This window comes from Eleutherodactylus coqui, chromosome 10 (assembly GCF_035609145.1).
Source record: "Eleutherodactylus coqui strain aEleCoq1 chromosome 10, aEleCoq1.hap1, whole genome shotgun sequence".
Classification (NCBI taxonomy): Eukaryota; Metazoa; Chordata; class Amphibia; order Anura; family Eleutherodactylidae; genus Eleutherodactylus; species Eleutherodactylus coqui.
The window spans coordinates 15,074,931-15,089,951 of NC_089846.1; the positions used below are offsets into that span (position 1 = coordinate 15,074,931).

The 15,021-nt window shown below is 49.1% G+C and overlaps 2 protein-coding genes across 2 annotated transcripts; one reads left to right on the forward strand and one right to left on the reverse strand.

Annotated features, from left to right (window-relative positions):
* Positions 1–355: 355 nt before the first annotated feature.
* BBLN (bublin coiled coil protein) lies at positions 356–1,974 on the reverse strand. The gene is made up of 2 exons (XM_066580349.1): positions 1,870–1,974; positions 356–953 (listed from the first exon to the last, which is right to left on the reverse strand). Exons 1-2 carry the CDS (start codon positions 1,925–1,927, stop codon positions 763–765), a joined length of 249 nt encoding a protein of 82 aa, XP_066436446.1. The 5' UTR covers positions 1,928–1,974; the 3' UTR covers positions 356–762.
* A 58-nt stretch (positions 1,975–2,032) lies between these two features.
* On the forward strand, positions 2,033–12,544 carry PTGES2 (prostaglandin E synthase 2). Its single transcript, XM_066580348.1, has 7 exons — positions 2,033–2,433; positions 4,908–5,102; positions 7,053–7,108; positions 7,192–7,341; positions 8,660–8,860; positions 10,743–10,860; positions 10,946–12,544. Exons 1-7 carry the CDS (start codon positions 2,065–2,067, stop codon positions 11,072–11,074), a joined length of 1,218 nt encoding a protein of 405 aa, XP_066436445.1. The 5' UTR covers positions 2,033–2,064; the 3' UTR covers positions 11,075–12,544.
* Positions 12,545–15,021: the final 2,477 nt, after the last annotated feature.

The window sequence follows — 15,021 nt, forward strand, 5'->3', positions numbered from 1 at the left end:
CACCCACCGATCAGCTGTATTCTAGTCTGATCAGGATTTCTACAGGAAACAGACAGCTCCATTTCCACTACAGTGGTCAGATGTGGTATTGCAGGCTATTCACCTGAATGGGAGATTAGGTTGCAAGACCAAGCCTGGCCACTATAGTTAGAACAGAGCTGTTTACTTTCTGTAGAAATCAGTGCAGAAGTACCCTCACCCATAGAACATCTGATCAGTGGAGATCCTTGGTGATGGAGCCCGGCCACTCTGGATAGGCCAACAACGGTTTACTGTTAGACAACTCCTATAATAGTTGCCTTGAACACCCCCCCCCCCCCATCCTCAATAATAATAAAGTAGGTTATTGGTTCTAAAAACACTTTATAAGAAGAGACAAGTTACACAAAGATTAAAAACTCCCTTACAGCCTCCTACTAGAGAGCAGCTCTGGTTTCCGCCATTTCTTGTGGGGTGGAAGGGGTTAATCTACGATGGAAGCCATATTGGTTGTCATTTTTAATTTTGGGGGGGAAAACCCTCTTTAATAAACGTTTCTACATCGTCATTTAATATTCAGGAAAGTGTTCAAAAATACATCTGTGGCGAAGACAGGTTGGGCTTGTAGGAGCGCCGTGACGGGCGGCCATCATATCGCCCCACGGGACGCCTCACGTTACAGCAAGAGCTTCGTCCTTCATCGTTGGGTTCGCCGTCTTCAGTCGATTCGGATGAGAAACCCAGACTGCGCTGTGGAGATACCAGGCGCCGACTTTGTACCGACTATAGCTCCTCCCCTTTCTGCGAGGCGTTGCTCGCCACACTCTGGTTTAGCTGCTCCTGGAAGTCGCGCCGCGCCTGCCGGTTGGATTCCAGTAGATCCTGCAGTTGAGCGTGCAGAAGGTCATTCTTTTCCTCTAAGTGATCGAGGCAGAAGTTGATCTGGTCCAACATGAAGTCCAAAGCGGCGTAATCTGGGATAAAAAACGTAGAAGGCGTTATGTAACGGACAAAACCGGAACGCTGCGCCAAACGCAGGAGCTGAGAAGGCGCTATACGACACGGCCGCGCTCAAAGTGTCCTGGAAGCCCTGCGTCATTCGCTGCTGCTTTACGGTTTTGCTCGCCGGCTCGCCCTCCGAACCTGAAGACAACACGGAGTAATCCGACCGACATCAAGAACTGCGCCGCGGTCACGCTGCTTGTTTTGGGTTACAATGGCCGCACCTAACCAGAGCATTCTGCCCGCCGCAACAGACGCCCGCGTTACTACAGGACGGGCGTTTATGGGTAAACAGTATCTGACCGAGCCAGAAATACAGAGACGAGAGGACGAGGACCTCATCTTACAGCACCCGGGGCATGCTGGGAGTTGTAGTACACTATTACAGCACGGTTAAGACTTGTGTTGCTTAGGAACTAGCTGAAGGAGAAGTCGCGAAGAGCCGCGTACTTAGAGGGGCTCAACAAATTCATGTCCCGAGGCCGGGGGCGTTGAGGTGGGGGTGGGGGGGTTGTTTGACGACCTTCACTGGTTTCTTCTTTACAGTCGGTCTGATAAGATGCTCCAGGTTTCAGCCGTCCAATATGGCTGCCACAATTTTCTATCTAATGCACACTGTGTATTGCTGATTGGCCAGCACGGATCACATGAGCAGCACTGGCCAATCAGAGAGCAGGTACAGTGTATTGGTAGTCTGATATGAGGGGTACCCAAAAGAAACCGGCGGGGACATTATTAGTGCCGGCTTCTGTCGGTAGTTCAGCCGGTGTAACACAAGCCGCATCCTGTCCGGCACCCTCCTAGGAACCTGGCTGGGCCAATGCAACCCAGCCTATCCAGGACCCTGAACGGCAGATCTGTCAGCCGATCGATCAGCCCCGCACGCACCTTCCTCCCCGGCCGCTTCACCCAGCGGGACTTGCGGATCGCCGTTCGGTCCGGACATGATTCCTCGTCATGTGATTTCTGTCACGTGACCAGTATTTATATAAACGGCTGAGCGCGTGACGTCACGTCACTCCCGGCCTTTTGATTGGTTCTCTTGGTGACCACTAAGAAGGGGGCGTGCTTAGGCAAAGAAAGATGGCGGCGCGCAGGGTTCACGAGCTGGGCTTCTTGTCATGGCGTCTGGCGGGGCCGCTGAGGGCAAGACTGTGGGGCCCCGTCCCTGGAGTGGCAGTTAGGGGCCCCTTAGCTTCCTGTGGTCCCAGTGTGAGGGGCTTTAGCCGGCTTCCTTGCCCAGTGAGCCCAATGAAGGCTGCCGGCGCGTCCTTGGCTGCACAGCAGAGCTGGGTTTGCTGTGTGTCTGGCAGCTGGCGGGGGTCCAGGGCCGGAGGGGGCTGGCAGGAGGCCGGGAGGGGCAGCAGGAGGATGTGGGCGCTGGCGGTGGCCTTTGGGGGTGTATTTGGGGCGGTGCAGACTGTAAAGCTTTTCCTGGAAGAAGAGGCGCAGGTATGAGACCGCTAATACAATGTATCCGTGTGTGGGTGATATTAGGGATCCCCTTGTACGCTGTAACCGGGGGAGACGCTGCGGCTATAAGGGGGAGCGAACCGCCGCTCAGAGGGGCCACGACTGTCCCGTCTGCAGCAGTGCATTGTGGGAGGACCGTTTACAGCAGCTGGATGGATACTATAAACTGTGGACCGGATTCAGGCCAACCATCAGCATGTAGAGTTGCCCTGGGTGTGACGGCGGGGGCTGCGCTGTATATAAGGGCGTTCCTGATTCTTCGGAGGGGCCCCAAGATCCGCTGCCCATAGGATGGGGGGTAACCTGCTGATCGGTGGGGGTCTCGTTGCTGACACCCCTGTCGATCACAAGAACGGGAGGGTTCCGTGTCCCCCCACTGCTGCTGCGGTGATGGCTGAGTGACGAGCGCACAGCGTGTTTCCAGCAGCCCCATGACGATGATCGGCGCACCAACCACAGGAGCTCCCAGCGCTCCATTCACTCAGGGAGAAGCGACCCTGCGGTGACCGGCGGAGGGGGACACGGGACTCACGTTCTCAAGATTCGCCTTGGTGGAGGAGACCCCCACGATCAGCGAGTTTTCCCCTCTGCTGTGGATGGTGGCTAACTTGTGATTTTGGTCCAGCGCCTGCCATCACCTGTAAGCTCTGCACACTGTGGGGTTTACAGCATCGGGCCAAGGAGTCGGGTGCTTTATACTTACCAGCTCCCCGTTCCTCATCAGTTGGCGGGCTGTCTGGGCATTGGCCCGGGCTCACACGATCGTATGGCAATAATTTGTGTAAAAATCGCTACGATATATGGAATTGCGTATTGTAACATTATTGCGCTTGTACAGTGTATTTTACGTGCGCCGTCCTGCATCGGCTTCCTGGTTTCTTCTCTTTTTTTTCTTTTTCCAGTTTCCTCCTCCATGTCTCCTAGCAACATACATAAAAAAACACCATCAATATGCAAACTAATTACGCATGCACTGCGCTTCAAACGCATCCACAGAGAACAATAGGGCTGTCACATAATACACAATAAAATAGGACCTGCTGCGGTTTTTTTTTTGTAATGCGCAAGTGTGAACAACGAAAATCAATGTACTTTTATTGACGCCATTTACCGTGTATTATGCGTCCGTACATTGCGTGCATAATATGCAATGCAAATCTGTTCGTGTGAGCTCGCCTCTGACTCGTCTCTGCAGCCAGACCCTCCCATATACTCACAGCCTGCAGAGATGCGTATGCTGCGCTGTCCATATGCCGGTTTCCAGTGAGGATCGGGGAGCATGGTAAACACCCCGACTCCTCTGCCCTGTCCTATAACCCCATTAACTTAGTTTGCGGTGTATATAGGTGATGACAGGTTCCCTTTAATTCCCCCAAAGTTTAACAAGAGGGTCTCAACAGACAAGTCTGATTAAGGGCACGTTCACACAAGCGTATCTTCCTCCCATGTTACACCCATATCTGTACAGACCTATTACGGCCCGCATGTAACACCACTGATATGAACTGATATATTCAGATGAGTGTTGTATTTTTTTTTGTATGTTTTGAAGACCGGTCATTTGTTCTCTATTTATGGAGCAAAATCGGCCATTAAAGTCTACGGGATCACGGGAAAACACAGCACATATTCAGATGCTGATGTATTTGCTGTGTGTGTTGCACACTGATTGACTTTAATGGGCAATTTGGTGGCATTTTTCAAGCAGGGAAAAACACATCTAATCAATGGGTTCACAGAAAACCCTCCAGTGAATACACAGGCAGCACGTGCTCACACTGCGGTTTTTGCGCATGTTGCCAGGAGATAGTGGGGGGAAAATGTGACCTAATTTGGGCCGTCTTGCATTTCCTTTTTTCTTTGCGCACATGAAAAATGCAGTAAATACAGTGCAATATGGATGTAAGAAATGCGCACAAGCATCAAAACCGAATGCAATATGTGCGCACGGTGAAAACTGTATTTTTCACAAACCAAAACTGCATCCTCCTGTGAGAGCCCTATAGGGGTTGTCCCACAAAAATGATAAATCCATGGCATGTGCTATTCCTATCTACTGCCTGGATGAGAAATGGGACCCGTCAGTACATCAGACTGCACATGGCATCCGTGTGCTGCTTGGTGCAAATCGCATCCCGGCTCCTGTGTACCTAGACAGCTTATCTTGCACGCATAGACTCGTGCACACGGGTGTATGATGGGCTGTGCTGAATTGATCCGCCATATGTTGCTCATACGGGGCCTCTGATTTTATATGGTGGCCTACAGTGGTATATATATATTTTTTTCTTCTCAAGGATTCATACAATATTAGATGCATTGTTTCTACTATACCTCATGGGGGCGCAATAACGGTGGCACACAGAATTCGTAAAGATTTGGGGGAGGTCTACTAAGGTATATGATGTGATCCTGTCCGAGTTGTTGTACTAACACTGTCTATTTATTCTCAGGTCTCGGATGGAGCGCTACAGCTCACCCTCTACCAGTACAAGACCTGCCCCTTCTGCAGTAAGGTCCGCGCCTTCCTGGACTATCACCAGCTGCCGTATGAGGTTGTAGAGGTGAATCCTGTCCTCCGGAAAGAGATTAAATTCTCAGACTACAGAAAAGTCCCCATTCTCATCGCCAACGCCAAGACCTCAATGGTAAGTAGATGTTGGCCATTCACCTCCAGGTCAGGTTCACACATTTACAGTCTTTGATGAATGCACATGGGCGGATTTAAATTGCGGAATCCGGGGCTGATGTCCACCTCCTGGATTCCACAGCAAATACCCTCCATAGCATGCTATGGAAAAGGGATTCTTGATACACATGAGCGAGAACTAATTGCGGTTTCCGCTCGCGGATGAAAAATTGCAGTATGCTCTATTTTTGCGCAGATTGTTTCTATTGCAGTCAATGGAAGCCATCCGAGCCACGGCCCTTCTGCAATTGACATTGTGGAAAAGTTGCGGATTTGACGTCATCACTGGGCGATGATGCCGGAAAAGCAGGAGTTTAAAAAAAAATATTAATAATCTGTGCTGCATTTGTCTGACGGCAAGATGTGTGGGCCATCAGGTACAGATGAGGATTCAAGAAAGCGGGCACGTGTGGACGCCACTGCTGCTACAGCCGCCTTCTGCTACGAGATTCAGCATGTGGAATCCGACGTGCCCGTGTGCAGGTGGCCTTAGAAAATGACGCAAAAGTGAATCTGATTTCTTCATACACGAAGTGATCTACAGCAGAGAGAATGACATGAAGAGTTAGGAGGAGACTTGGAAGTTTTTAATGCACCTTACAGATGTTCCATGTGGGGGCGCCGCTGGCGCTGTCGGTAGTCCAGTTCTGCCTAGACGTCTCCCAGCACGTCCTCTGTTATTGATTCTGCTTCCACATTACTGGGACCACTTCCAGTGTAACAGCCTGCGGACCCTGCAGTGAAACCCCCTACTGGTCGGCTGAAAGGGTGAAGACCAGGCTACCACGGGTTGCTTCTAGATTTGACCGAAAGTCAAACCAATGTGTGGCACAGCGGATCCATGCCCGCTGATCCTGACAGAATGTCGGAAGTATACATTAAGGAACTGTGCTGATGCATGGCACAATACAAGCATCCAGTGCCAGGCATTGGCCGTGTGTGCGTGCGTGTGTATGTGTTATAGGATGCCTCTGTATAGAACAGTGCAGAAAAAATGTGCTATTCCATGCAGCTGAAAAAAGGTATGCCAGCCTATAGCGGCCCGGCGGAGGTCACAAGGGCACTGTGTAAATTGGCTTGATACATGCGGTTGGAGCTTTCTTGGCTCATGCAACTACTGGTCTCTGCAAATTCAGGCTTTCCTGCTACATGGCTTAAAAGCTATGACCTCCTACCTGAGGCCGCTTTTACACGACCAAGAAAATCAGAATTACAAGATGCACGAATACGAAACCCATTCTTTTGAATGGGATCATACACATTAGTGTGGGAAAGAATTGCAGCATGTCCTACCTTTGAGTGTTCTCTCGGGACGCATCCTTTACCCATTGTTTTCATTTGGGACGGCAGAGCATTGCACGGCGTCCGAGGTGTACGCGAGTGCGATGCGGGGCTTCCCATTGAAAAGTTTTTAGCCCTGGCGGAGGATCGCTACTTCCTTGAAGTAATGCGAGGTGTTTTTAACACAAACGCCTCGTATCCGCTGGGACATCACACGTTGGCGAGTGTAATATCAGGCCGAGTTTCATGAAATTGGCCTTATAGCGTCCACTGACATGGACCTTGCTGCTTGGAAACCTCTTGGCAGCACTCTGGTCCGGACACCCATATATTGCCATATACTGACAACCGGTGACGCGGCTGCAGTGAGAGAGAACTGGAAGGAAGTTTTATAATTTGATTTACTTGACATCAGCACAAACTTGAAACTTAAATGGACGCAGCACCATGTGAACAGGTAATTGACGCGCCGATCCATGCAGATCAGGTACCCATTATATAGAGCCAGGATTTAATGGAGGCCCTTAGTAGCGGTCCCAGAATACCCCTTTAATGGTAGCATTAGGAAACGTGGCGGATGTACGTCTCTTCCACTAACTTGCTTCGTTTTCACTTGCATTTCCATCAGCAATTAAACGACTCCTCCGTCATCATCAGCGCCATTAAAACTTTCCTCGTGTGCAGGTAAGAACAGAGTGTGATCGCTCCCGGCTCCGGCATGGTACTACTTCATAGGTTCACTTGTTAGTACTTTTATCTTAATGAAGGAAAGGCCTGGAGGAGATCGTGTCCTACTATCCAGCTATGAAGGTGACCAATGACAAAGGGAAGGAGGTGACCGAGTACCAGAACAGATACTGGCTCATGCTGACCGAGGAGGAGACGCTGCGGCTGTACCAGTCCAAAGAATCACAAAAGTAAGTTTTTCAAATTTGTTAAACTTTTTTGCTTGGGAATATTGTTTGTCAGATGGAAGAGGAATGATAAGGGTCAGATGGAGGAACAATGTGTGCTCCATTACCGCTTAACCAGGAGGCACATGAAACTCTGCCCGAGCCTCTTCTCTATTAGAATCCGCAGGATAGGTCAGTAGTTGACTATTGGGGTCTGTCAGCGCTGCAAAAATGCAAAGGTCTGAGTGGGAGTCTCCGTGCCGACCTATGTGTAGTGGCCGGCGCTTGTAACTGCAGGCATGGCTCTCATTGAAATCAATGCAGAACCTAGCCGATCAACTATTGATGACCTATCCAAAGGATGGATCTTCGGTAGTATTCTTCCCAGAAAACCCCTTCAAAGCATAAAAATAAATAAATGTTTAAATAAAAACGTCAAAACCCCACCTTTCCCCTTTTACTATGTAAAAAAAAAAAAAAAACACGTGGTATTGCTGTGTTCTTGATGACCCAGAGAAGAAAGTCAGTACATTCTTTAACCCGCAGTGCACGCCGTGAAAAAAAAAATACTAAAAACATGGCGGAAATAGCTAATTTTATCTATCTCAAAAAGTGGGCAGTGGGCGGTGACGCGTAATGATGCGATACTTCCGCTGTTCTCACAGCGGAAGTATCGTATGATGGACTTCTTCCATGGACTACAATGGAATCCGGTTGTGTTTTCCCGCGGCAGTTAGAGCATGCCGCAATTTCTTTCATGCAGCGGAATTCCGCAGTGTGAACTTTCAAATGCAGAAAGCTATTAGGTTCAATAGAACCTAATAGCTGTGGGATAACGCCGCCGTGGGCATTAGCCCCCTAGGGAGAGCACCTTGTGTAGGATGGGGTTACAGGTGGGTTTAGGGGTCCACAAGATGTTGACCAACTGCATCAAATGGATTTAATAGGGAATGCAAGGGTGTATCACGGCCTATGGTCAGCAAGGAATAGTCGGTCTTAGGAAATATTGTACAAATGATGACATAATTGATGCATGATATGCGCTAAAGGGTGACCTGGAATAAGGTGTGAACATGAGAATATTAAAGGATCAGAATAAAAGGTGTTGGGCGTATGACCATGCTGTGCCAGGTGAGCGTATGGCCATGCTGTGCCAGGTGAGCGTATGGCCATGCTGTGCCAGGTGAGCGTATGGCCATGCTGTGCCAGGTGAGCGTATGGCCATGCTGTGCCAGGTGAGCGTATGGCCATGCTGTGCCAGGTGAGCGTATGGCCATGCTGTGCCAGGTGAGTGTATGAAATATGCTACATCCATTATATGAGAATTATTTATTACTTGTAGGGAGGAAATGAAGTGGCGTCAGTGGGCGGATGACTGGCTGGTTCACCTCATCTCCCCTAATGTTTACCGCACACCTGGAGAGGCATTGGCCTCATTTGACTATATTGTTCGTGAGGGGAACTTTGGCTCGGTGGAAGGAGTCTTCGCTAAATACATTGGAGCATCTGCTATGTTCTTCATCGGCAAGAGGCTAAAAAGCAGGTATGTACCAAATATTCAACGCCCTTATGCATCAGTTGCTGAGATGACCATTAAGAGGGTAGAACATTTATGTCCACTTCTGTGGAGGAAGAGTGACAAAGCAGTTGTCAACACTGAGTCCACCCAAGCCTTAACCCATTTAGGACCAGGCACAGTAAATATACGGCTCTTTGGCTTATTCACACATCCGTATATCAGCTGGGTTTTTACGCCCGGCCGATATACAGTGTCCCTTTCTGCAGGGGAAGGAGACGGGACGGGCTGGAAGAAGTTCACTGAGCTCCCGCCCCTCACCACTGTTTGCAATGGGAGGGGGCTAGCTAAGTTCCGCCCCTTCCCATTGCAAATAGTGACGAGGGGCAGAGAGGGGTCGGGAGCTCAGTGGACTGCTCCTGGCCCGCCTCGCCTCCTTCCCCTGCAGAAAGGGACACTGTATATCGGCCAAGCATGAAAACCTAGCCGATATACGGACGTGTGAATAAGCCCTAAAACCCAGCCATATGTAAAATTACAGCAGGGATTTAAGCCTCCTCTCTCTACAATCAATCAGAGCAGGACGGATTGTCAGCTGATAACCTGGAGAAGGCAGGAGGGGTTTTCAACCCTTTCTGCCTTTTCCTTCCCCGAGTACAGAACACTCAATGACCGCTGTGTACTGAAAAGTGGAAGTGTAACTTTTGCTACGGGAGCCTGGGGGAGGGGGGAGGGAGGGTCACGTGACCACCGAGATTCCCTGCTATAGCAGGGCTGCAGGGTCATACTACTGACCAGCTCTGCCAGTGACCAATGTCCCTACAGGGGTTGTTTTCCCCTGTAACTGAGACTCCTATGGACACCCCAGCTACAGTGGGAAAGTGTCAAACAAAAAAAACATGTGACTGTCCCCCAGAGGTCTTATATGACATCATATGGGACATAGCTAAAGGAAAAAAATTGGGCCGTAAGACCACCACATGGGTAAAATCCCTAAAAAGTGTCTGGTCCTTAAAGGGGTTGTCCCGCGATAGCAAGTGGGGTTAAACACTTCTGTATGGCCATATAAATGCACTTTGTAATATACATCGTGCATTAAATATTGGCCATACAGAAGTTATATACTTACCCCTCCGGTGCTGGCGTCCCCGTCTCCATGGCGCCGACCAAAGCCGCCTTCTGCCTGGATTAGACGCGCTTGTGCTGTCTGCCCTCTTCTGTCCGTCTCCGGCGTGCTCGTGCCGCAGAGGTCTTCTGTGCATGCGCAGAAGACCTGTGCGGCGCGAGCACGCCGGAGCGGCCCCTTCAGCGCAAGCGCGTCTAATCCAGGCAGAAGGCGGCTTTGATCGGCGCCATGGAGACTGGGACGCCAGCACCGGAGGAGGTAAGTGTATAACATCTGTATGGCCAATATTTAATGCACGATGTATATTACAAAGTGCATTTATATGGCCATACAGAAGTGTATAACCCCACTTGCTGCCGCGGGACAACCCCTTTAAGGTACAAAACAGCCTGGTCCTTAAGGGGTCAAGGTGGCTTTATATGGGACAACTATCATCCGAATAGTCGTTCAACAGAGCATTGTAAGAAACAGTTGTTCCGTGTCAACAAGGGCTGGACAGACATCTGTCTGGGATGATTTAGCGATCCTGCACTGAGCAGGGGGTCGGACCCGATGACCCTGGAGGGCCCGTCCAACTCTACCAGTCTAGGATTCCATGGCCCTCTCTTCCATCTCTGTTCGTTACACAGCTTCATGCATGCTCTCTCATTTATCCATGTAGCAGAAAATAGGGTCTGTGTCCGCCATTTGCAGCATAGAGGTGGCCATATAGCAATACTGGGATTTTAGTGCAAAAAATCAAAAGGGTCTTGAATGACTTTTCCTCCTGCTGACTCCTTTCAGGCACAACCTACAAGATGATGTCCGCCAGGATCTGTACAAGGCTGCCAATACCTGGGTGGCTGCTGTGGGGAAGCATAGGATGTTCCTTGGTGGCTCACAACCAAACCTGGCGGATCTGGTAAGACCAACCTCTGTTATCTGAGAGGTAAAGCTACACAGTACTGTTCATGATGCACTGATGACGAGGCTCTCCTTCTCCGTAGGCTGTTTATGGGGTCCTGAGAGTCATGGAAGGTCTACAGGCATTTGATGATATGATGGCAAACGCCAAGATCGAGCCCTGGTACCAGAGGATGACCCAAGCCATTCAAGACCAGTCAAAAGCTCAATGAGAGCTACCTGAGAACATTGTAAGGGACATTCCTGTCCTTCAAGGGCTTCATGCAAAGAATCGGAGCCAAAACGGTTTTTACTGTGACTGAGCAACCCCAAGGAGGTCACGGCATCCAGTTGCCTGGTGAAATGTGAATTCCAGGTAGCGTAGCACACTGAGCTCTGCAGTTATTTACCAGTAATCAGAACATATATCACGGAGATGTTGGGGTTTTACCTAATTAAAGGGATAGTAGAGGTACACTGAATGGTCACTTTATTAGGGACCCCACCTGGTAGTGCATTAGACTTTCTTTGGTCGTCACACCTGCATCAATTGATCATGGCGTTCATCCACGGGTATGTGTGCGCCAAAAAAATCTCCACACCGTTACTTCACCTCCACCTGTCTGACAGGAAGGGGTCATAGTTTCATGATGCTTGCGCCAATTTATCACCTCCCATCAGCACGGTGCAACAGAAATCTGGATCCATCTAACCCAGGTGAAGTTTTTTCCGCTGCTCAGGAATAACCTTTTTGCATTTTTTTGCCCTTGGAGTCTTGTCTTTATGCATCTCTTGGCGCAGGAACTGATCATCTGTTCTTATAGCTCATCTGTGCAAAGGAACGACGAGTTGTGCATTCAGACACGTCTCTTGCGTCACCAGGATTATATTCGGTGCAATTTCCTTGACTGCAGAACGATTCCTGACATCCTCTTCTGACCCCTTTCGATGACAAGTTATTTCAATTCACAGGATCCCCTTTTGCTGGATGTTTTCCTCAATCACGCCATTCTCTGAATACCCTCCACTAGGTTACATAAAAAAACCACGGGGTCTTCAGTGAAATCCCGGCCCCGGCTAGTCCAGCACTGATGACCCGGCCTTGTTGGAAGCCGCTCAGATCGTGGTTTTTCCCATCTAATGTGGATTCATATTGACACTGATCCACAGAAAACTTGTCACGTGATTTTATGCCGCACTCCGGGGTCACGGGGAAATTTTCAAACAAGGAGGCTCCAATCATGAGAGGACCCGGCGGCTCAAATAAAGTGGACGTTCAGTGTATATAGGACCCCAATTGATCAGCTATAGTCTGAGGTGCAAGTTGAGTGACCAGTCCTCCTATAGCACCTCCGGAGGAGACATTAAGAATTACACAGCCTACATTTAAAGCAATAGGGTGCCTGTGTAAACGCTGTTTGCTTCGGCTCATAATAGAAGAGTGGGTTTTCTAAACCAGGTAGCCATGTTCATGACCATAGAAGTCTCCTCCCTTGTAGTGAAGTCCTACGGGTGTCATCGGGTAGGCACGGTGTCACATCTACCCTACGGGCATCCACTTTTATTTTACAACCAGACTGATTTGCGCTCTTGTGAAACGGTTGAAAGGCTGCAGCGGCTTGTAATTGATTTGCACTGGACTTGGTTTGCTAGAGTATGAAATTACCGTAATGAGAAATGCTATAAAGTGAGAGGAATGTAAATGTCGGCTCTGCTTGTTCCTTAACCCTTTCATGACCAAGGGTCATTGATGCGCTTGTATCCAGGTCACATTCTGCAGTTCTAGTTTTCCCTCCATGCAGACCTCTTTATTCTGTCATTGCGATTACAGCAATGCTAAAGTTATGCAGTACTGCGTAAAGTTATGGGGTCAAAATACAGCGACCGAAAACAACATTTTTGTTCTCTGGCGTCCTGTTGGAAGCGAGAAAAATGGATTACTGTGAGAATCTGATCAAACTGTGATGTGTAGAATACCGGGTCAGAACATCGCCAGAGTAGGGGTTAGTCCCTACCAAAAGTAGTCCAAGGAAGGACATCCGGGAATCAGTGACAGGGTCACCCGCGGTGGTGATGCACGTGGGGAGTCTGATGGCGCAGAAGAGCGTATGTAGGACCGACTACTGATACTTAGTGTTATGGCTGTGTAGAGTATAAGCTGCTCTACGGGACTGTAAGGGACTTTTCACACAGAACGGAATGTGTCCCAACAATGTTGCAGCATGCGTCCTCCTGTGGAATCTTCAGCCCCAAAATCTGCACCGCTAATGTGTGAATTTTGGTGCAGAATTGAAAATAAAATCCTACCGGCAATTCTGCATCACAATCTTCAGGTAGCCGTGCAGTTTTTGGTGCAGATTTCAGGGGCGCTAGGGTCTGTAATGCTGTTACGGAATATTCCGTCCTGTGCGAAAGGTCCCTAATAGGACAACCAGAGAGCTCTGCGTCCTGTACTGGATTTTGGGTGATGTGACCGATTTCTATAATAGCCGTACGCTTCCTTGGCAGCCGTGATAGATTGGCGCTGGCACACCATGAACAGACACTACGCTCGCGCTTCTCCGGTATGCAAGACACATCAGGGCAATTTACTAACCCTGCCGTTCGTACACCTTCAGGGGGGCTTATTCTTGCTGACTTACTATAGAGGAAGATCGGTAGTGAATCTGTGGCAACCTAATGGTGTGGATTTGAGGGCAGATTTGCCACAGGTTTCAGTCTTTGCTGGTTTGCTGTCAAATACCGCAGCGTGCAATTGGCAGGCAGCGGATTTAGAATCCACCATGTATCCCAAATATGCTGCAGATTCGCTGTGGACGTTTTCTGTTGTATGTGGATGGGAATTTTTAAAGGGGTTTTCTGGGACAAAAAAAAAAAAAGTTAAACAGGCTTAAAATCAAAGTAAATACTCATCTATGCTGATGTGAAGGCATCCTGCCAGCCAAGTACCTTGTAGCAAGATGTACCAAAGTTATTAAGAGGCGCAGACTTAATAATTTCTATGATTTGTGACTGTAAATGAATCTATATCTGCTGTCAGCACATGGAGATTAGCACTGTAAGTGAAGCCAGTTCCTGGGCTAAATTTAGTATATTTGGGGTTATTGTGGTGTGGACCCCCAGACCCTCACAAGCACTTAAAGGGGTTGTCCCGCGCCGAAACGGATTTTTTTTTTTTCAATAGCCCCCCTATTCGGCACGAGACAAACCCGATGCAGGGATAAAAAAAAAAAAACGGGTAGTACTTACCCGAATCCCCGCGTTCCGGTGACGTCTTACTTACCTTGTGAAGATGGCCGCCGGGATCTTCACCCTCGGTGGACCGCAGGTCTTCGGTGCGGTCCATTGCCGATTCCAGCCTTCTGATTGGCTGGAATCGGCACACGTGATGGGGCGGAGCTACGAGGAGCCGCTCTCTGGCACGAGCGGCCCCATTCAGAAGGGAGAAGACCGGACTGCGCAAGCGCGTCTAATCGGGAGATTAGACGCTGAAGATTAGACGGCACCATGGAGACGGGGACGCTAGCAACGGAGCAGGTAAGTGAATAACTTCTGTATGGCTCATAATTAATGCACAATGTACATTACAAAGTGCATTAATATGGCCATACAGAAGTGCTGAACCCCACTTTGTTTCGCGGGACAACCCCTTTAACATTTTTCAGTGCTCTCGCAACCATTTTTAACAAGAACAAGTCAAAATGCGCTGTGCTTTTTGATGTAAAAAAAAAAAGTACAAGTGACTCTGTATATTTACACCCTCGTTGTCTTACTGTAGTGTTGGAAAGGTAAATACCCATGCCTGTGGGTAAAGATGGCACTTTACCACCCGCTATACTACTACTGCATAGCATTTGTTGGCAGCTAGAAGGACTCACTGGGGGGTTGTCTAGGATTGGAAAAACACGGCTGCTTTCTTCCACAAGCAGCAGACAGCGCAGGTGCTGGGATTACGGATCAGCACCACTGAAGGCAGGGGTGATACTGCACACAACCTGTGGAGGTGGGGGCGCTGGTTTCGGAAGAAAGCCGCCCTATGTTTCTATTCGCGGGCAAGCTCCGTTCCGTTTTGGTGATTCTGCAGTGACGGCCATGTTCGTCATCATGTAATAAAACATACTGCTGGACTTGGTTAGTAATATAAGTGGATGACAGATTTCTGTTCCCCCTGATGCTATAA